Source organism: Mesoplodon densirostris, chromosome 8, assembly GCF_025265405.1.
Source record: "Mesoplodon densirostris isolate mMesDen1 chromosome 8, mMesDen1 primary haplotype, whole genome shotgun sequence".
Lineage (NCBI taxonomy): Eukaryota > Metazoa > Chordata > Mammalia > Artiodactyla > Ziphiidae > Mesoplodon > Mesoplodon densirostris.
The window spans coordinates 27106765-27130638 of NC_082668.1; the positions used below are offsets into that span (position 1 = coordinate 27106765).

Below are 23874 nucleotides of genomic sequence, written 5' to 3' on the forward strand. Positions count from 1 at the left end.
TGAATCAGTTACTGTGCCTTTTGTGCTAAGACAGGCACTTTACAAAATCCTAATATATTCCAAAACAATGTAGTAATAACTTCTGTTCTGATAGGCAGCTCAGCTTTTTCCTCAAGCTTAGTTTAGCAATTTCTCAAAAGTAAAATTACAGCTATGGGTCATTAAGCTGAGTACAAAAGGCAGCTGAAAGAAGAGATAAACCCTCAAAACCAAAACTTTTATATTCAAAAGATGCCTACTCTTATTCTTTTCTATGTTTAGATACATATTTATACTCAATGAAAAATGATAATCAAATATTTCAAAACAACATATTTTATTATGGCACACTATATTTTTAAATCCCATTAGGAAATATATGAACTAATAACTGCTGTTATATTTCAACCAAGGGAGCTTAATTTTTCTAAAACTTTTACTTGTTTCTGGTATCAGAGAGACCATGATCATACATGTTGAGAAACAATATAGCTCATAATTCTATTCACTAGAATAAAATGACATCTAATGTGAATACTAAAAGACATATTCATTTCATAAGTCTATTTATGTTTTCTTGTTTAATTCTCCCTATAACTATAGCCAGGTTCCCAAGGACTTAATATTATGCCTTATTTGCCAAGGGATTAAGGGACAATTGGCTGTTTGACCATGAACACTGTGAGGGGAATAGAACCTTAAGGTAGTAGTGACACTTTTGATAGACCAAAGGACATTTTCACACAATCGCACACAGTAATCACCCTGCGACTGGTGAAGGACCTAGAATCTGCAGTCATTTTACTGTGAGGAAGGCCAACTAGAATCACATCCACAGCTCTGAACAGAAAGCAAGATCCTGCCGGTCTTTCAAGAGCTGCAGCTTTGCCATGTCACACAGCCGTAATGAAGTTCGTAATGACCCCAAACAAGTTTGAGGTTACTCTAATGTTCCCCAAATAAAAACAATGCCCTGTATTCTCCCCAAATCAAAAGAGGTGATGATCCAGTCATCCTGAAATAAGACTGCTGCAAAAATCAGACCTCAGAGCAAGTTGCCCTTTCTAAGAAGTATGAAAGCGAGCAAAGATTTACTCACTCCCTTCATTATTTTTCCCCTTCAGCCCACCACACTCCTTACACTCTTTGTCAAAATCACCAAGTTCCTGGTTGCTGTGGAAATGAACAGTAATGATGACCTCTAACAAACAGAAATCAGTTCCTTCTCCCAGCATGCTGGCAGGCAATAATTTATACCTCAGACCCTGCACTTCTTGCTCATACTCTGTGGAAGAGAGAATCTCCACACATTTTCCCCGAATTCTCATCCTTTATAAGTCTGTTAGGAAAGAATGAGAGATATGCTTGAGTTTTACAGCCTCACTGGGAACTTGGAAATACTTCCCTTGTTTATCCACCTCAAAATGGCAGAAGTATGATTACTAGACTCAAGGAAAAAATCTATTTACTGTCCTTTGTCTGGAAAAAAAAATGATATGTATACATACATACACACACATACACGTATATACACATGTATGAATGTTGTAGGTTGCTTTTTAAACAAAAGACTGAAATAAGAACAATAAAGAAGGTGAAACATCTTTCTAGAATGATGTCTCATTACTATTATCACTCCCACCACCATGGAAAAATGTTAATTCTCTATTCCCTTGAAAGTCAACTTTGAGAAATGTCCATCAAAAAATACTAGTATCTCTCAGACTACTTCAGAATTTCAATGGAAATGAAATATTCTGCATTTAGAAACCATAAAGGTGAGGAGAATATACATTAAATGCAATGAAGGAAACATTCCCTCTCCTCCTTCTATATATGAGCATAAAAGTTGCAGAGTTCAAAATCACTAAGCATTTTTCTGTTGCTACAAAGACAAGTCACAAAGACAGATTCCCTTTTTAAAGACAAAATTCATATTTTCATCAACTCATCCCACATGTACATACACACACATAAAATGGTCAGAGGACTTTGTAGCTCCAGTGTGGTTTGGTACTGTTGGAGGATTAATACCTAACCTTCCTTAAATGTCAAAAAGCAATTCAAGGATTTCTGACCAGACAGATCCCAGCTGCCCAAATCACCTTTTATAAAATCAGATGAACTAAAACTTCAAAACTCTAAGCATAGTAAACATGAAAGGAGATTAATATGGCATTTAATTTGCATTAAAGGGAACTAGTGGGTGGAAGTGAGAAATGTGGGGCTTTTTTGTTCTATAAGTAAGACCAATAAAATAATTACATAGAAAAGCCTATAATCATGGAAGTTCTTTAGAGTTTGTTGTTTAAACACAGAAGAAGAATCAAATAAATAAAGATTATTCTAGAGTCTTAGGTAGGACATACTAAGTGATACCATTTTACGCATCTTCCTTTCTAAAATATAATTTTACACATTTTCAATGAACAAGTAATGAGAGTGATGGGAAATCATAAGTCAATATTATCAAACATTTAAGAGTATTGATAATATACGTACTAAAGGGGAAGAATATTTTATCTATGTGATCATCCTTTAAAACTGCAGTGTTCCCTTTAAGTCCAGCCTTAAGGTGAAAATAAAAAAGGGTAATTTTTCATTAGCCATATAATAATCTGATGAAGTCCATAGAAATCTCCAGTTTAATACTATTAAAGAGAATTAAAGATTTTCCAAAAATTCCTGAATTCAAGACCACTTTGTGATTCAGTTTTACATTAAAGTCCAAGCTGACTGTATTCTGGGAAAGGAAAAAAAAAGGTAGCTCTCGGCCCCTTGTCACATATTACCTTGGCGATGGCATAGATGCGGATGCTGGATGGTTCAGCCAGCTCTCTTCTGAGATCAATGTTGGATGGCCACTCTTTGTTCATTGGGAGACGCGAAGTAAAACCAGCTATAGAAGGGTGGCACATCCGTAAAGCCTTCTGGAAACTCTCCTCAAAGGTGCGACCAATAGCCATGACCTGTAATACACATTTAAGACTCATATTTTTAAAAAGAGCTTGCATATTTTTAATTTGTAACAAAGCTAGAAGTTGACTATTTTTCAGAAAAGACTTAGTAACAAGACATATATCAGAAGAATGCTACTCAAATTTAAGTTATTTTTCTTTCTTGCCTTTTTACCATGGTTTTGATGTAATGAGTCTTTAACATCATTAGGTCACTCTTTTACCACTTAGGGAATTTAGCTTGATTTGCTAAGACTGATGAGGAAATCACCTGTACTTGCTCTGGACCATAGCATTAAAAGAAAGAATCTGTGGCCAGAGAACATAGACCCTTCCTTAATAAGATAATAAGATCTTGCTTTCATGCAGATGTCCTTTAGAATAAAAAAGCAAATGAAGAGAAACCAGACATATATTAACACAAAAACAGAACTATTTCTAAATGGGTATCAGTCAGTATCCCAGACAGGTTGGTTTTCTTTATAGCTAAGCATTAATATTAATAGAACCTTGAGAATCATAACAAATACTGACAGATTCAGATTTTGAATATAGGAGACTAAATTCCCCATGACAAATTCAACATGTCTTCCCACAATCTTTGCAGCTGATTGTATGCTAATCAATTAGGAAAACCATGTGGTGATTTAGTTTGGACAAGTTACAAGTGAGAACTAAAATTAACCTTGAAGCCTACCCAGTTATTTTCAGTGAATAAATACTGTCTTTGATTCTTTCCATGGAATAATAGATTGCCATGCATTTTTGGTCTACAATTTAAAATAATAACAGTCATAACACTGCCTTCAGTAAACTTCCGTGATGCCTCAAATAGACCTGAATTCTCATTAATGTCAGTTTAGTAAGTCTTCATGTCAACTACGTGACAAGCTACACATTCAAAGATCACTAAAGCCAAACAGATAACCTTTTCACACTGCTCCAAATTTAATTAGAAATAAGGGAAGAGTCTCAAGAGCAGGGATAAACAAAATATTAGTCCAATTCAGATATGTAATTTATGAGGCATAGTGGTATTTGAAGAGTTAGACAATATATTCATAGATTTGCTAGCCTAAGCATAGGAGAGGGTACCAGATATAAGATAGTTTATGGAATTATCAAATTAAGAAAATATTTTTGGAATATTTAAGAAAAATTTTAAGTATTATATATTTAAGAGTTGGCCCTAAAGTAACTAATTCTATAAATAATTCACCATGAATCTTCATTAAAGTACACTGTACATAATAGTATATGGAGTACATTCAATAAAAGAGAAGTAAACATAATAATAAAGGAATACATAACTGTGTTTGCTCAAAACATGTCCTTTTTAATACTTCATATTATTAAACTTCATATTCATTAAGTGACGATTTCGCCATTTTTCAGTGGAATATCTATTGTGGCTTTCCCTGACCCTATTCTACTACATTCTCACAGCACCTGCATATAAATACTGCATTCTAACTTTTATCACAGTTTAATTCATATTATACTTAGTTCTGTGAATATATTCTGAACTCACCAGCTGGAGATAATGTCACAATTATCTACATATTATTCACTGTTTTTATCATCCCAGGGTCTTGCATGTAGTAAGAACTCAGGAAATGTTTGCTAACTTGAGTTTAACTAAATGTAAAGTGTTAAATATTCACTGAAGACAAAAACCTTTCAGATAATAAACCCTAAATTAACACATTACAAAATTATCTCATATTCCTTGGCCTACAAATTTTCCCATGCACATTGTGAAAGGGGAACCTTTCCAGGAAATGTAAACTAGATAACAGTTGTTGATTTGGCAGAAACACCACCAACAAAACTTTTCCTGGCATTTGAGTTATAATTCTATTGTGCACCTTGAAGCATGATAAAAAAATTAAGATTTAAAACAGCTATGCCTTATGTGGAAACACTAGGGAGGAAATGAAATTCATATGTATCCTCCAATCAGTAACCCAGTATCCAAGGAAAGTGAAGACTTTCAATGACATTAGGGTTGGACAAAATAACTGAGAACAAGGATGAAAGAGAGGAATTAACCAAGGACTCACCTCTCCTACACTTTTCATAGAGCTACCAATTCGGCTAGAAGTGCCGTGAAAACGATCAAGGTCCCAGCGAGGAATCTTAGTAACCATGTAATCCAGGCTCGGTTCAAAGCAGGCTGATGTTTTCCCTGATACCACGTTCTTGATTTCTGGAAGTGGAATTCCTAGGGCAATCTTTGCAGCAATGAATGCCAATGGGTAGCTATAAAGGAGGAGACATTTTTTTTTTCTTTCAGCAGTAAGTATTAAAAACAGCTCAAAATATAAATGGGTTTTTCTTAGAAATTCTGGTATTATTTCACATCAAGGTATAAAACACACCTGATTCTCAGTTCTGTATGAAAATTTAAGAGCTCCTTATAAAATAAAGTCAGTCATGATAAAGTACAGAGGCACAGATCACAAAAGAGTTCACTGTCTATGCCTGACATGCAGTGCTACAACTCCCAACCTTCACGTCTTCAACCCAAAATCAATAGCTTCCTTGATAAATAAAGTACTTACTTGTGTATAATTTCCACTAAGATAAGAATCTGCAAAATATTCTTTTATAAAAATATATACATGTTTGCACCTAGGAAGATGGTGGAGTTAGCTGGTACTATGGGGTATGTAAAGGTCATAAAATGCAGTCCTTGAAAGTCTGAGTCCTTGCTCTGTTTCCAAATTATCTTTGAACTTTGGGCTCCTTACACAATTAACACTCTGGAAACTTGACCATACTCTTCTGGAATGTCAGTTTGGGTAGCTGTATTTGAAAAATTAATTCACAGAACTATAGAATTACATATGAGTCCTTTAGTACAACTTCCCCACCTAAGAGGTGAAGAAACTGACAGAGACATTAGTGATGTATCCAAAGTCCCAAAATTAGTAGAAGGACCAGAAGGAGAACTCAGGTCTCCTGACTCTTGTTTAGCTCATCACTCCTTCCACACTCCATATAGCACTGTCTAGCTACATAAAAATAGCTTTAGAGGTAATTTTTTTTTTTTTTTTTTTTTTTTTTTTGCAGTACGCGGGCCTCTCTCACTGTTGTGACCTCTCCCGTTGTGGAGCACAGTTTCCGGACGCACAGGCTCAGCGACCATGGCTCACGGGCCCAGCCGCTCCACGGCATGTGGGATCTTCCCGGACCGGGGCACGAACCCGTGTCCCCTGCATTGGCAGGCGGACTCTCAACCACTGCACCACCAGGGAAGCCCAGTAATATTTTTTAAATGTCATGTAATTTAAATACCAGATGTTAAAGATATTAATAGAAACAAAAGATATTAATTAGTGTTCCTTCCAGTCATGCTTACTAGCAATTGTTAAATAGATACAAATTTATTTATTTAGTTGCAAGATTTACCTATAGAAAAAACATACTGTTGTTTGGTCTTGTGAAGTTTTGCTAAAATAAAATAATGTGATTGCATTCTTGAGACAAGTGAACTCTATTATTTGTCCAAAATTTGTTATATACCTAAAAAAGTCAGTGAAGGACTAAAATTAAGGATTAATTTGTACTTTTTAACAACATCTGCAAAGTGCAATTAAGAAGCAGATTTTTCACAGCCTGCTTTGACCACTCAGATCTTGATTAGTTTATGATTAGCCAGCAAACAAAGCCAGCTAGCAATACCATTTGCCTCAATCTGGCAGCAGGCTCATTAATAACCATGTCCATAGGACATGACTGGGAGTCAGCATACAAAAATGGGGACTATAGTTTGCAAATGCAGCACAGTCTTCCACTAACTTTCAATTTTCCAGTTCAATCTGCAAACCCATGGTCAATCGTTCTGGCCTTACCCAGTAGCTTTTGAGGCCAGGGCAGAGCTTCGGGACAGTCTGGCATTCACTTCAATGATGCAGTATTCCATTGAGGTAGGATGAAGGGCAAACTGAATGTTGCATTCACCCACAATGCCCAAGTGGCGAACGACATTGATTGAAACACGTCTCAACAACTGAAACTCCACATTGGAGAGCGTCTGGGCAGGGGCCACAACAACTGAATCACCTGTACATCCAAGCAACACTTGTTATTTGGTAGCATATCTAAATAATCAACTTTAGTAACTTAACAAGAAACAGAATAGGCTGAGGGTTTGCTGGGAAAAGAATTATCTTAGGGAAATACATACAAGGCACATTCCCTCTGATGGTTTTACCTGTATTATTCTGACATTATTTACAGAAATCACTCTAAGCTTTCCCAAGATCATGAAGCTATCAAGGCTTAGTCATCTACTTACTGGATTGACATTAACTTCTTCAATTTCCCTTCTATGTCTCATAAATTAGCTCTCAAGTTCTTCCTTCCATAAAATATCAGCTCCTCTTCACCCAGACTGGCTCTCACCCATCCATTTTCTAAATCTCATCCTTTCCCATTTTCTCACTTCTCTCCAATTATAGGCCCCTGTATCTTCAATCTCTTAGTCCTTAGTCACCATCCCTTCTGCCTACAAACAAGCTCAGATCACTACAGGCTCAAGAAGTCCCTCTCTGAACTGCCAGATGGTTATAAGAACCAACTCTCTCATTCCTTACATGACTAAACCTTTTGAAAATTTACCAGTTCTTCTTATCACTCAGAGTCATATAATTCCTTTCCATACGGCTCACATAACCAACTTTGCACTGAAACTGTCCTCTTGAACATCCAAAAGCAAACATTAAATCTTCATTCTTGAACTTTCATAGTATTTTCTACAGTCAAAACCAAAGCTCTTTTATAAAATATTTTTGTGCATTGGCTTATATGGTAACTATCATTCCCTTCTTTTTCTTCAACACCAATCCGTCCTTTTTCTTCTGCCCTATAAATCTAAATGTTTCCCAGGGTTTGGTCCTTGACCCTATTCTCTTTCCTTCTACACCTATGCCCTTGAACTCTTAGTCTATGCTTTCAGCTTCCGCTATTTTCTTTATACCAAGACTTCCAATGACCTTGAATCAACTTCTTTATTTCTATCCTCTTTCCTGAATTCCAGCTCTACATTCTCTTCTTGAGATTTCCGCCCACTTTTAAACTTTAGCATTTCTAAATCCTAAGTCATCATCTTTGCCCTCTAGTCTAACTAGTTTCCCTTCCTGAGAAACCTATTTATTTCATCTATTTCTATTTATTGTGGCTATTTTCTCATTCACTTGGTGACTAACACCCAGTCTGCTTCAAGCCTTCTTAACCTCATGCCTTACTTCTCAACACCAAGTCTTACAGATTTTACCTTCACAGTATTGCTTATATTTAACCCCTTCCTCAAATTAAATCAGGATAATAATATCTGCCCTACTTCAGAGGGTTTCTGTGAAGATCAAATTAAATATGAGAGTATTTTCAATGCTGTAAAATACTATATATGTGTAAAATTTTATCACTAATGTGTATGCTAAGAATAGTAATTTAAAGAAAAGAACTTAATAAAGACTGCTATGAGCCATCAGAGATGTGAGCTGAAGCCATTACCATAATGCTTGAAGATTCCTTGCCTACCTGTATGAACGCCCATGGCATCAACATTTTCCATGCTACAGACAGTGACACAGTTGTCATCAGCATCTCGGACCACTTCATATTCTATTTCTTTCCAACCTGTCACTGACCTCTCCACCAGAATCTGGTTGGTCATAGCAAAGGCCTGGAAATTGGTGACAAAAGACATCAAAGAGTAAGGAAAGGCACTAGCATTAACATGGCTATTTGGCAAAGCGCCCTGGCCTAAATCCTGGTCTGCACTGAAGTCTCAAGCTTAGTCTCCATCCTCCTCTATGCTCCAGAAGGCACAATGTGTCGGAAAATCAGTGAGGTACTAGGAATAGCATTCTGCAGTGAATATGCTTGATTTACATTATTGAGGCTTGCCATTCAAAGTGCTGATATGACATTAAATCAAACTAATTTAGGAAAAAGAGAAAATAATTGAGCAATCAGGCAAAGGGAAATGAAATTATTTTTGCAGCTAGGCTTCTGTGAAAGCAGAGATGTGATAAGTGCAAATAAATATGGAAAAATAAGTCTAAAGATTCTGTCTTTCTCTAAAATAGCTGAGGGTGCTTTGTAAAGAACACACACAATAAAAGTCAGTTGATGTTGATGAGGAGAAGAAAGGAGATGATGATGGTTGTAAACAGTTAGCCAAGATGGCATATGAAACTTGGGAATTAAAAGAATCATACACGACTATTATTATGGGTAATCACTGCCTAAGTGCTTAAATACTGAATCGTGTATCATGCCTGCCTGATTAAACAGATATGAATTAGTATAATTATCATTCCTTATTTACTCTGTACCCACTGGTGGGTAGAATGCTGAACCCAAAATCTGAAAGAGGTGGTCTCCGACCTTAGGACATTTAGTGGCTGAAAATCCAAGACAGAAATGTCCCTTTGTCTCATAATATATATTTTTTTATGGCAATGAAACTAAAAGAAAGCAACTGGGGAAAGTAATTTGAATTTTTCAAATTATTAGCAGGTAGCATAATGAAATAATAACTCAATGTAAGTTATTCCATGATGTGTCTCAACACTGTTTTTTTAACCTCAGCAAACACTACAGGCTCCAGCATGTGCGCTTCAAAATGTAACACAGTTGTCCCCACAGCTACCCATGATGAGGTTTTCAAAGTGGTTAGGAAAATCTGTAGCCAGTGTGAACAATTTAATAATGATTTATTTGTCATTAGCATAGCCTGCTAATAGAAAAAAAAAATCTGGGAAACAAAGGAGATGAATCTGAGTAAGGCTTTTGCATTCTAATGGAGTAGACCGGACACAAGGACTATTGAGATCATCTTCACCTGTTGCCTCAGCTTCCTCTTTCTCTTTCAAGTCTCATATTTTATACAAAGATTAATTAAGGGACCTAGATCAGGTTAATGCAGTTTCTAATAATGCTAAATATAATCTCAAGAGAGTAAGCGGTAGCTTGGGATATAACAATACAAGTCATTATTCTCAAATGAAAAGCTAGGGTTTCAACAAAGAAAACCATTCAACAGCTTACTAACTATTTTAGAGGAATATAAATAATTTTAAAATATCCCATTCCAAAGTTGTCTTCATTGTAAATATTTTTAGAGAACTGAGTATTTAGAATGCTTTTTATACTGTAAAAAATACATTTTTAATTGAGAATAAGTATACATTGGTCACAACTGACAGTAATAATGAGGTTGTTAATACTAAAAACATTGGTTGGGGGAGACCTTCAAGATGGCGGAAGACTAAGACGCGAAGATCACCTTCCTCCCCACAGATACATCAGAAATACATCTACATGTGGAACAACTCCTACAGAACACCTAGAACGCTGGCAGAAGACCTCAGACCTCCCAAAAGGCAAGAAACTCCCCACGTACCTAGGTAGGGCAAAAGAAAAAAGAATAAACAGAGACAAAAGGATAGGGACGGGACCTGCACCAGTGGGAGGGAGCTGTGAAAGAGGAAAGGTTTCCACACACTAGGAAGCCCCTTCGCGGGCGGAGACTGCGGGTGGCGGAGCGGGTGAGCTTCGGAGCCACGGAGGAGAGCGCAGCAACAGGGATGCAGAGGGCAAAGTGGAGAGATTCCCGCACAGAGGATCGGTGCTGACCAGCACTCACCAGCCCGAGAGGCTTGTCTGCTCACCCGCGGTGGGTGGGAGGCTGGGAGCTGAGGCTCGGGCTTCGGAGGTCAGATCCCAGGGAGAGGACTGGGGTTGGCTGCGTGAACACAGCCTGAAGGGGCTAGTGCACCACGACTAGCCGGGAGGGAGTCCGGGAAAAAAGTCTGGACCTGCCTAAGAGGCAAGAAACCATTGTTTCGGGGTGCACGAGGAGAGGGGATTCAGAGCACCGCCTAAACGAGCTCCAGAGATGGGCGCGAGCTGCGGCTATCAGCGCAGACACCAGAGACAGGCATGGACATGAGACGCTAAGGATGCTTCTGCAGCCACTAAGAAGCCTGTGTGCGAGCACAGGTCACTATCCACACCTCCCCACCCGGGAGCCTGTGCAGCCCGCCACTGCCAGGGTCCCGGGATCCAGGGACAACTTCCCCAGGAGACTACATGTTGTGCCTCAGGCTGATGCAACATCACACCAGCCTCTGCCTGCACAGGCTCACCCTGCATTCTGTACCCCTCCCTCCCCCTGGCCTGAGTAAGCCAGAGCCCCCTAATCAGCTGCTATTTTAAACTTGTACTGTCTGAGCGAGAACAGATGCCCTCAGGTGACCTACATGCAGAGGGGGGGCCAAATCCAAAGCTGAACCCCAGGAGCTATGGGAACAAAGAGGAAGGGAAATCTCTCCCAGCAGCCTCAGGAGCAGTGGATTAAATATCCACAATCAACTTGATGTACCCTGAATCTGTGGAATACCTGAAGAAACAACGAATCATCATGAAATTGAGGCAATGGACTTTGGGAGCACAGATATATATATTTTTTTCCTTTGTCTCTTTTTGTGAGTGTGTATGTGTATGCTTCTTTGTGTGATTTTGTCCCTATAGCTTTGCTTTTACCATTTGTCCTAGGGTTCTGTCTGTCTGCTTTTTTTTTTTTTTTGGTATAAATTTAGTGCTTGTTATTATTGGTGGATTTGTTTTTTGGTTTGGTTGCCCTCTTCTTTCTTTTTTCCTTTTTTTATTACTTTTAAATATTACTATTTAAAAAAATTATTTTTTATTTTTTATTTTAATAACTTAATTTTGTTGGTTTTTTTCTTTCTTTCTTTCATTTTCTTTCCCATTTCTTCTGAGCTGTGTGGATGACTGGGTCTTGGTGCTCCAGCTGGGTGTCAGGACTGTGCTCTGAGGTGGGAGAGCTGAGTTCAGGACATTGGTCCTCAAGACATGTCCCAGCTCCACATAATATTAAACGGCGACAGTTCACCCAAAGATCTCCATCTCAACGCTAAGAACCAGCTCCACTCAACGACCAGCAAGCTACAGTGCTGGACACCCTATGCCAAACAACTAGCAAGACAGGAATGCAACCTAACCCATTAGAAGAGAGGCTGTCTAAAATCATAAGGACAAAGACAACACAAAACACACCACCGGACGCAGACCTGCCCACGAGAAACACAAGATCCCGCCGCATTCACCAGAACACAGGCACTAGTCCCGTACACCAGGAAGCCTACACAACCCACTGAACCAACCTTAGCATCTGGGGGCAGGCACCAAAAACAACAGGAACTATGAACCTTCAGCCAGCAAAAAGGAGACCCCAAAAACAGTAAGTTAAAAAAAAATGAGAAGACAGAGAAACACACAGCATATGAAGGAGCAAGATAAAAACCCACCAGACCTAACAAATGAAGAAGAAATAGGCAGTCGACCTGAAAAAGAATTCAGAGTAATGATAGTAAAGATGATCCAAAATCATGGAAATAGAATAGAGAAGATACAAGAAATGTTTAACAAGGACCTAGAAGAACTAAAGAGCAAACAAAAAATGATTAACAACACAATAAATGAAATTAAAAATTCTCCAGAAGGAATCAATAGCAGAATAACTGAGGCAGAAGAATGGATAAGTGACCTGGAAGATAAAATAGTGGAAATAACTACTGCAGAGCAAAATAAAGAAAAAAGAATGAAAAGAATAGAGGACAGTCTCAGAGACTTCTGGGACAACATTAAATGCACAAATGTTCAAATTATAGGGATCCCAGAAGAAGAATAGAAAAAGGAAGGGACTGACAAAATATTTGAAGAGATCATAGCTGAAAACTTCCCTAATATGGAAGAGGAAATAGTTAATCAAGTCCAGGGAGTGCAGAGAGTCCCATACAGGAAAAATCCAAGGAGAAACACACCAAGAAACATATTAATCAAACTATCAAAAATTAAATACAAAGAAAAAATATTAAAAGCAGAAAGGGAAAAGCAATGAATAACATACAAGGGAATCCCCATAAGGTTAACAGCTGATCTTTCAGCAGAAACTCTGCAAGACAGAAAGGAGTGGCAGGACATATTTAAAGTGATGAAAGGGAAAAACCTACAACCAAGATTATTACTCTACCTAGCAAGGAACTCATTGAGATTCGACGGAGAAATAAAAACCTTTAGAGACAAGCAAAAGCTAAGTAAATTCAGCACCAGCAAAACAGCTATACAACAAATGCTAAAGGAACTTCGCTAGCCAGGAAACACAAGAGAAGGAAAAGACCTACAATAACAAACCCAAAACAATTAAGAAAATGGTAATAGGAACATACATATTGATAACTACCTTGAAAGTAAATGGATTAAATGCTCCAATCAAAAGACACAGAATGGGGCCTCCCTGGTGGCGCAGTGGTTGAGAGTCCGCCTGCCGATGCGGGGGATGCGGGTTCGTGCCCCGGTCTGGGAGGATCCCATATGCCGCGGAGCGGCTGGGCCCGTGAGCCATGGCCGCTGGGCCTGCGCGTCCGGAGCCTGTGCTCCGCAACGGGAGAGGCCACAACAGTGAGAGGCCCGCATACCGCAAAAAAAAAAAAAAAAAAAAAAAAAAAGACACAGAATGGCTGAATGGATGCAAAAACAAGACCTATATACATGCTGTCTACAAGAGCCCTACTTCAGACCTAGGGACACAAAGAGACTGAAAGTGAGGGGATGGAGAAAGATACTCCATGCAAATGGAAACCAAAAGAAAGCTGGAGTAGCAATTTTCATATCAGGCAAAATAGACATTAAAATAAAGACTATTACAAGAGACAAAGAGGACACTACATATTGCTCAAGGGATCAATCCAAGAAGATATAGCTATTTAAAATATTTATGCACCCAAGGTAGGAGCACCTCAATACATAAGGAAAATGTTAACAACCAAAAAAGGGGAAATCGACAGTAACACAATCATAGTAGGGGACTTTGACACCCCACTTTCACCAATGAACAGGTCATCCAAAATTAAAATAAATAAGGCAACACAAGCTTTAAATGATACATTAAACAAGAAAGACTTAATTAATATTTATATGACATTCCATCCAAAAACAACAGAATACACTTTCTTCTCAAGTGCTCATGGAACATTCTCCATAATAGATCATATCTTGGGTCACAAATCAAGCACTGGTAAATATAAGAAAATTGAAATTTATCAAGTATCTTTTCTGACCACAACACTACGAGACTAGACATAAATTACAGGGAAAAATCTGTAAAAAATAGAAACACATGGTGGCTAAAAAATACACTACTTAGTAACCAAGAGATCACTGAAGAAATCAAAGAGAAAATCAAAAAATACCCAGAAACAAATGACAATAAAAACATGATGACCCAAAACCTATGGGATGCAGCAAAAGCACTTTTAAGAGGGAAGTATATAGCAATACAATCTTACCTCAAGAAACAAGAAACACCTCAAATAAACAAACTAACATTACACCTAAAGCGATTAGAGAAAGAAGAACAACAAAACACCAAAGTTAGCAAAACGAAAGAAATCATAAAGATCAGATCATAAATAAATGAAAAACAAAAGAAGCAAACAACAGCAAAGATCAATAAAACTAACAGCTGGTTCTTTGAGAAGATAAACAAAATTGATAAACCATTAGCCAGACACAGCAAGAAAAAAAGGGAAAAGACTCAAATCAATAGAATTAAAAATGAAAAAGAAGTAACAACTGACCCTGCAGAAATACAAAGGATCATGAGAGATTACTACAAGCAAATATATGCCAATAAAATGGGCAACCTAGAAGAAATGGACAAACTCTTAGAAATGCATACCTTTCTGAGACTGAACCAGGAAGAAACAGAAAATATAAACAGACCAATCACTAGCATTGAAATTGAGACTGTGATTAAAAATCTTCCAAGAAACAAAAGCTCAGGATGAGATGGCTTCTCAAACAAATTCTATAAAATATTCAGAGAAGAGCTAACATCTATCCTTCCAAAACTCTTCCATAATATAGCAGAGGGAGGAACTCTCCCCAACTCATTCTATGAGGCCACCATCATCCTGATACCAAAACCAGACAAAGATGTCACAAAGAAAGAAAACTACAGGCCAATATCACTGATGAACATAAATGCAAAAATCCTCAACAAAATACTAGCAAACAGAATCCAACAGGACATTAAAAGGATCATACACCATGATCAAGTGGGGTTTATCCAGGAATGCAAGGACTCTTCAATATATGCAAATCAATCAATGTGATACATAGTATTAAGAAACTGATGTTAAAAACCATATGATCATCTCAGTAGATGCAGAAAAAGCTTTCAACAAAATTCAACACCCATGTATGATAAAAACACTCCAGAAAGCAGGCATAGAGGGAATTTATCTCAACATAATAAATGCCATATATGACAAACCCAGAGCCAACATCTTTCTTAATGCTGAAAAACTGAAACCATTTCCACTAGGATCAGGAAAAAGACAAGGTCGCCCACACACACCACTATTATTCAACATAGTTTTGGAAGGTTTAGCCACAGCAATCAGAGAAGAAAAAGAAATGAAAGGAATCCAAATTGGAAAAGAAGAAGTAAAGCTGTCACTGTTTGCAGATGACATGTCACTATACATAGAGAATCCTAAAGACTCTACCAGAAAATTACTAGAGCTAATCTATGAATTTGGTAAAGTGGCAGGATACAAAAGTAATGCACAGAAATCTCTTACATTCCTATACACATATGATGAAAAATCTGAAAGAGAAGTTAAGGAAACACTCACATTTACCATTGAAAAAAGAATAAAATACCTGGAATTAAACCTACCTAAGGACACAAAAGACCTGTATGCAGAAAACTGTAAGACACTGATGAAAGAAATTAAAGTTGATACAAACAGATGGAGAGATATACCATGTTCTTGGATTGGAAGAATCAACTTTGTGAAAATGACTATACTGCCCAAAGGAATCTACAGGGTCAATGCAATCCCTATCAAACTAGCAATGACATTTTTCAGAGAACTAGAACAAAAGATTTCACAATTTGTATGGAAACAAAAAAGACCCCAAATAGCCAAAGCACTATTGAGAAAGAAAAACAGATCTGAAGGAATCGGGCTCCCTGACTTCAGACTACACTACAAAGCTACAGTAATCAAGACAGTATGGTACTGGCACAAAAACAGAAATAGAGATGAATGGAACAGGATAGAAAGCCCAGAGATAAACCCACACACATATGGCACCTTATCTTTGATAAAGGAGGCAGGAATGTACAGTGGAGAAAGGACAGCCTCTTCAATAAGTGGTGCTAGGAAAACTGTACAGGTACATGTAAAAGTATGACATTAGAACACTCCCTAACAGCATACACAAAAATAAGCACAAAATGGATTAAAGACCTAAATGTAAGGCTAGAAACTTTCAAACTCTTAGAGGAAATCATAGGCAGAACGCTCTGTGATGTAAATCACAGCAAGATCCTTTTTGACCCACCTCCTAGAGAAATGGAAATAAAAACAAAAATAAACAAATGGGACCTAATGAAACTTAAAAGTTTTTGCACAGCAATGGAAACCATAAACAAGACCAAAAGACAACCCACAGAATGGGAGAAAATATTTGCAAATGAAGCAACTGACAAAGGATTAATCTCCAAAATTTACAAGCAGCTCATGCAGCTCAATATCAAAAAAACAAAAAACCCAATTCAAAAATGGGCAGAAGATCTAAATAGACATTTCTCCAAAGAAGATATACAGACTGCCAACAAACACATGAAAGGATGCTCAACATCATTAATCAATCTTGCTAGGGGCAAGACAGGAATAAAGACACAGACCTACTAGAGAATGGACTTGAGGATATGGGGAGGGGGAAGGGTAAGCTGTGAGAAAGTGAGAGAGTGGCATGGACATATATACAGTACCAAACGTAAAATAGATAGCTAGTGGGAAGCAGCCGCATAGCACAGGGAGATCAGCTCAGTACTTTTTGACCACCTAGAGGGGTGGGATAAGGAGGGTGGGAGGGAGGGAGAGGCAAGAGGGAAGATATATGGGCACATATGTATATGTATAACTGATTCACTTTGTTATAAAGCAGAAACTAACACACCATTGTAAAGCAATTATAGTCCAATAAAGATGTAAAAAAAAAGAACACTCCCTAACACCATACACAATAATAAACTCAAAATTGATTAAAGACCTAAATGTAAGTCCAGACACTATAAAACTCTTAGAAGAAAACATAGGCAGAACATTCTATGACATAAATCACAGCAAGATTCTTTTTGACCCACCGCCTAGAGAAATGGAAATCAAAGCAAAAATAAACAAAAGGAACCTAATGAAACTTAAAAGCTTTTGCATAGCAAAGGAAATCATAAACAAGACGAAAAGACAACCGTCAGAATGGGAGAAAATATTTGCAAATGAAGCAACTGACAAAAGATTAATCTCCAAAATTTACAAGCAGCTCATGCAGCTCAATATCAAAAAACACAACAACCCAATCCAGTAATTGGCAGAAGACCTAAATAAACATTTCTCCAAAGAAGATATACAGATTGTCAACAAGCACATGAAAGAATGCTCAACATCACTAATCAGTAGAGAAATGCAACTCAAAACTACAATGTGATATCACCTCACACCAGTCAGAATGGCCATCATCAAAAAATCTAGAAACAATAAATGCTGGAGAGGGTGTGAAGAAAAGGGAATCCTCTTGCACTGTTGGTGGGAATGTAAACTGATGCAGCCACTATGGAGAACAGTATGGAGGTTCCTTAAAAAACTACAAATAGAACTACCATACAACCCAGCAATCCCACTACTGGGCATATACCCTGTGAAAACCATAATTTAAAAAGAGTCATGTACCACAATGTTCATTGCAGCTCTATTTACAATAGCCAGGACATGGAAACAACCTAAGTGTCCATCGACAGATGAATGGATATAGAAGTGGCTCATATATACAATGGAATATTACTCAGCCATAAAAAGAAACAAAATTGTTATTTGTAGTGAGGTGGATGGACATAGAATCTGTCATACAGAGTGAATTAAGTCAGAAAGAGAAAAACAAATACCATATGGTAACACGTATATATGGAATCTAAAAAAAAAAAGTTTCTGAAAAACCTAGGGGCAGGACAGTAATAAAGATGCAGACATAGAGAATGGCCCTGAGGACACAGGGAGGGGTAAAGGCAAGCTGGGACGAAGTGAGAGAGTGGCATGGACTTATATATACTACCAAATGTAAAATAGATAGCTAGTGGGAAGCAGCCACATAGCACAGGGAGATCAGCTCGGTGCTTTGTGACCACCTAGAGGGGTGGGATAGGGAGGGTGGGAGGGAGACGCAGGAGGGAGGAGATATGGGGATATATGTATATGTATAGCTGATTCAGTTTGTTATAAAGCAGAAATTAACACACCATTGTAAAGCAATTATACTCCAATAAAGATGTTAAAAAAATTAAAAAATTAAAAAAAATCAAAACATTGGGAACATCTAATATGCTAGAGGAAAAAAATGTATACCTCCATAAACATGTCTTTTCTTTAAATACATGATTCAGAAGTCCAGATGGAAACAAGGAACATTTATATTAGATATGTTTCCCTTTGGGTTTTTTTTTTTTTTTTGGCAACTTTAGAAAAACTCAATCCAATTTGTAGACATGTACGTTTGTCATTGCAGTTATTAAAATACATTTAATTTTATTTGTTTGTTCTCAAATCTTATGTCAACAATTCAAGGGCTCATTCTTTTTCACTCTAAAAAGTAAATAATGATAAAGGTATAAACTCTGCTTGATATTTATTCAGCACCCCTAAAAATAGCCGTCACAATAAATCTGTCAGCTTCATATCCATAATTGCTACATGGAAAGTTACATGAGCCTCTTTGCCTACACACATATTCATTCATTCAACAAGCATTTACTGAGCCCCAGTACTGCAAGACACTGCTCTATTCTGTGGGAGTAGAGTGTGGGCAAAAGTCGCTGATTTCATGAAGCATGATTTCTGTGTTAATTTCTAATTTATTTTTTGGAGCACATCTTAACTTTCAAGATCTTCCCTTTAATACTTAAGAAGAGGAGTATTCAGAAATAAAGTGATTTTTATGTAAATGGTAAGCACTCAGATTTCACTTTTGCTTATATAAGTGTGTGGCAGTTGGCAGAGTAATCACTCATAGTACTAAGAGGTTTATATTAAACATGTTAGGTTAAACACCTGAATTTGAGGTAAAGCTAAACTACTCAATGTGTTTTATTTCCCTTACCGGATGTCATCCATGTCTTATTGTTTCAAAGGATAATGGCAAAATAGGACATTATATTGTTTTTTTTTTTAAACCACTAAAATATATTTTAGCATGATGGGTGTTTTGGAGCAGATTTTGTAGCAGAGGGAGATGGAACTGGATTGACTGCCTATCAATGAAATCAATAGACAGTACAGTAAAGACGGACTTTGGGTTAATGCTATGTTCCAGTGTAAGTAATTGCACTGTATTTCCCTTTCAAAAGTGTCATCTCTTGGACAACAATTTAGAGATGTGGCAGTGATTTATAAACAGAGAAAAGGTTATTTCTTAGCTACATAACTTTCTCTAATTGAAAGACTATATATATCTCAGGGAGTTTTCTTGGCTGGTCAGAATTTGGTCTGCGAAAATACATACCTTTGTGCTGAGGTCCAGTAAGGTCTCCCTATTAGGACAGATGCCTGAGCCTAGCCCGCCCAGGGCATAGGCAGAACGGATCATCACCGGGTAGCCAATGGTGTCTGCCGCCTTTAGTGCATCCTCAACCTGTCAACAAGAACAAGGACTCAGAGTTTTAGAAGCTGACAGTAGAAAAGACCAACCAAGAGAGTCTGGTAATTCAGGTAAGTCAGTTTATTTGGAAAAAATGACTATGGAAATGTTCAATTATTCCCTCATCTCCTTCTGAAAAACAAGTGTTATTTTACAAATTTTACGTTAAATTTTAGAATTTTTTAATATACAGTGAAGGCTCTTTTTTAACACCTTTGGGGTAAATTTTATTTTGCAATATAAAAAATAAAACAATGGCCAGAGGTGAGATAGTTGCCATTAATTTGAAAATGGGAGCTACATTGAATTTTTAAGTTCAGTTTAAAAGTCTTCGTCTCTTAACAAAACAAGGTTTTCTAGTACAGAATCTAACTTGATATTACTGCAATAAGCCATTAGGAATATTACATAGAAAGAGATTGTTTATTTTTCAAGTTCAGTCAGAGAGTAGTCTCAGAAGCTTGGGATTTTTTTTTTTTTAAACTTACAGAATACAGCATATGTTGGCTATATTTTTCTGTCATGGAATATTATTACACTACCAATGGGAATGTAATTATACCTTTCCCGTATGCCTGTTTCTCATCCTAAGGAAGCAAGGACATAATTAAATCTGGCAATGAAAGAATAAATATACGGCAGGAGCTCTCCACATGTTCAGCAGAGCTATCCTGGGATTGTTCCTGATTGACAGCTTTGCAACACGCTATATACTTGATAGCATGCTTTTCTGAAAACATACATAGCCCACTTTTAGTTGTCACAGCAGTACTTGCCTTATCCCAGAGGATTTGCCTATTTCTACAATGAGGAAGTTGCATCAGAAACTGTCTCCAGTACCCCCATTTCACTGACTGAAACCTGGAATAAAGTCAGGAACAAAAAGAGATGTACAGGAAGCTGATCTTTTCCTGGCACCTGGTAATAGCCCATCAATGGTCACAGGATACGATGGAAAATGATTAAGAGAAATGCAAAACAATCTGTCCTCTTTAACCATCTAAGCCACAGGTTTCTCAGTCATAAATATTACTGATTAGATCCAATGGCTTTTTTTTCTAGATAATTTTATTGTAAAATGTTTATTCCATTCTAACAAAAAAAAATTATTTTTTGGCCATGATGCACAGCATGCAGGATCTTATTTCCCCACCCAGGGATAAAATCTGTGCCCCCTGCAGTGGAAACACAGAGACAACCACTGGACCACCAGGGAAGTCCCTAAAAAAAAATTTAAATTCAACCATTTCCCATTTGCATGACATTCGCACTTACAAAATGTGTGACTGATCCCAGGAAGAAGGTAAAAATTACTTTGGCATTGCAAGTTGATATGGTTCTTTGTTTTGATTCAGGAGATTTGATACTCAGGTCACTTCAACCATTGATAAACCACATCATCTTTGAGCTTATGCTTCCCTTTTCATAAAAATAAACTATTAATACCTGTCCCTAATGTTTTAGCATTGAATGCCACAATTAATACAGTGTCTCTGAAGTAATAACACATTTCTGGAAGATAACATATACAAATATAATACTTTATTATTTTTAGGCACGACAAATCATTCTCTCTACAACGCAAGACACATAATGGTCCTGTTTCTCCATAACGAAGATTTCTTACCGATTCCACTGCAAAGCTTGGAGCAATCTTTTCATTAATCTCATTTAGTTTGTCTGAGAACAGCTGTCTATCTTCTGTGGCCATAATGGATTCAACTGAGGTTCCCAGGACTTTCACGCCATATTCCTTGAGCACACCTCTCTTAAATAGTTCCACTCCTACAGAAAAACAAAATAAATCAGTTTTTAACATATCAAACTCTTATGTTTTCTATAACAGGTATCTGAATACAACTTTTAAAAAAAAATCTTACTCCAAAAAGCCACCAGAGTCCACAACAGAATTGCACTTAGAGTAAAAAAATTTTTGAAAGAAAAATTCTGAAGACATTTTAGTAAAACATTTTGCTGGTGCTACTATTATGTATATTATCACCTTCTCCAAATGATTTTTATTATTCTCATTAATAAAAATCGTAGGATTACAGTGAGCCTTAAGATTTTAGTATATTTCATTTCCTTCTGCGGAAGTTCTATTCCTATAATGAGCTTCTCTTATGTAAATAATCTCAGTGATGTGGGTATCTATCTAGGTTAAAAATTAACAAAATCGTTTGTGTTCCCACTAACTTAACATCTAACTTTGGCTGTTTCTTATAGTTGACATACAAATTATATCACCAACTGCTTACCCAAACTAGCCAATGAGATTCTCATTCATGATCTAATTCTAAAGGTATGAAATATTTTAAATAGGACAGAGCATTGGACTCAGCAGATGCATGAAGGGATGGTAGAGAGACTGATCTATGTAAACATGAAAATATATGTGAAAGTCAAATGCCACAGGGCTGATACATAAGAGCACAGAGCACTTAATCAATGTTAATTCCCCTTTTTCACTCATAATAGTTCTCAGAGTTTCACTGGTAACAGAGAAAAGCAGTATCCGGGGACGGAGGATGGGGACTCAAAAAACCTACTCAGTCACCCTGGAGCATTAAAGCAAAAGGTTTCTTTTTGTCCCCCAGCTGTTCTGTGAAATGAACTGGTAATGTTCATCATGTGACATTTTCAGGTGGCTGTTTACTAAGCTTCCTCACACAGTGGAAAACTTTTATGAACACACAGAGCACAACTGCTAAATAAATTCAAACAAAAAAATATTATATATAAGTGTGTGAACCAAAACTCTGCAATTAAACTTAAAAGAACTCACCACAGTTCAGAGCTGTCTGGCCACCCATGCCTAGAATTAATCCATCTGGCCGTTCTGCCTTGATAACCTCTGTGACAAACTGAGGGGTGATGGGGAGGAAGTAGACAGTATCTGCTTGCTTTAAGCCCACTTCATTGGTTTGCACCGATGCAATGTTTGGGTTCATCAGGACAGTTTTGACATTTTCTTCCTGAAAGAAACAAAAAGATCTAGAATCTTAATATATGGTCTAAAGAGAAAAATCATGTTCAAATGAAGGGTATTATCAGGTAACAAAACTTTTAGGTTATTCTGTGGGCTCTAGAGATCAGTAATGGGACCAGTGTGAATGGAAGTTAAAGGATGACAAACATTTGGTAAAAGGAAGGAAGAAAACTGCTTGAAAATAAAACTATCCAAAAAGAGCTGGCTACCTCATGAGGATCACCCTGAATTCCTTGTCACTGTAGGTATCAAGGAAAGCTGGAGATGTTTTCTATAGAATTTGACTGGAGGTCCACAAATACTACTCAATTTTACAGCTCAGTCGACCTTAAAAGAATAAAATATTCCAAATTTTTTTGAATGAGTAAAACATAAAATGGAAAAAAGGCAGCATCAAAGCTGCTTCCTTTTCTAACATTTATTGAAGAACTGCATTGAGCATACATTTTAAATGCAAGATAATGTGTTCCCTTCTAGCTGGAAGCACTGAGAGCCTTCTGCTGGTTTCCATTCTCTTTAGATTTTTATGCCTGCTGTAGTGCTTTGACAAAGACCATTATATAACTGTTTGTACATATTATATAAAAAGAAAATGACCATATGGCAAAAAATAAAAAATAAAAATTTGTGTGTGTGTGAAGATATTCATAGCCCTATCTCATTCCTGACATCTGGAGAGACCCCTAAAATAATTCTTCATATAGGCTACTAAGGATAATAGCGTTATAGACCAGGATGAGGGTGACATTTAGTAAAATAATTATTATGAAATCTGGCCAGATGGTTCTTGTTTTTTTACCTATTAGCATGTCAATTTTGAAGTCTTCTAAAAAGTCAACAAAATATTCATATGAAAGTATAGAAATCATCATTGAAAGCCCTACATATCCTTGGGGGTGCAGTGGATCCAAATGAAAAATTAAATATATTTCATACTATTTTAAATTCAAATAGTGCCTTAAAACTTGTAGTGTACTTTTTTGTTAATTTAGTTGATTTTTATAGCAAGACTATAAAAGAAATTTTCACCGTACAGATGAAGAAACTGAGATTCAATAAGGTTAAGTGACCTGCCAAAGATCATACAGCTGATAAATGACAAAATTAGGGCTCTAATCCAAGTCTTATGACTCAAGTTCTATGCCCTTT

The 23874-nt window shown here is 37.0% G+C and overlaps 1 protein-coding gene across 1 annotated transcript in view; it reads right to left on the reverse strand.

The window, feature by feature from the left end:
• Nucleotides 1-23874, reverse strand: part of CPS1 (carbamoyl-phosphate synthase 1) — a 134288-nt gene that overhangs the window by 70594 nt on the left and 39820 nt on the right. Inside the window, exons 14-20 of the mRNA XM_060106069.1 lie at nucleotides 22522-22711; nucleotides 21364-21521; nucleotides 19602-19730; nucleotides 8484-8628; nucleotides 6794-7004; nucleotides 5000-5198; nucleotides 2772-2948 (exon numbers count right to left, since the gene is read on the reverse strand). Coding sequence (XP_059962052.1) covers nucleotides 2772-2948; nucleotides 5000-5198; nucleotides 6794-7004; nucleotides 8484-8628; nucleotides 19602-19730; nucleotides 21364-21521; nucleotides 22522-22711 — 1209 coding nt within the window. The remainder of the gene's footprint in view (nucleotides 1-2771; nucleotides 2949-4999; nucleotides 5199-6793; nucleotides 7005-8483; nucleotides 8629-19601; nucleotides 19731-21363; nucleotides 21522-22521; nucleotides 22712-23874) is intronic.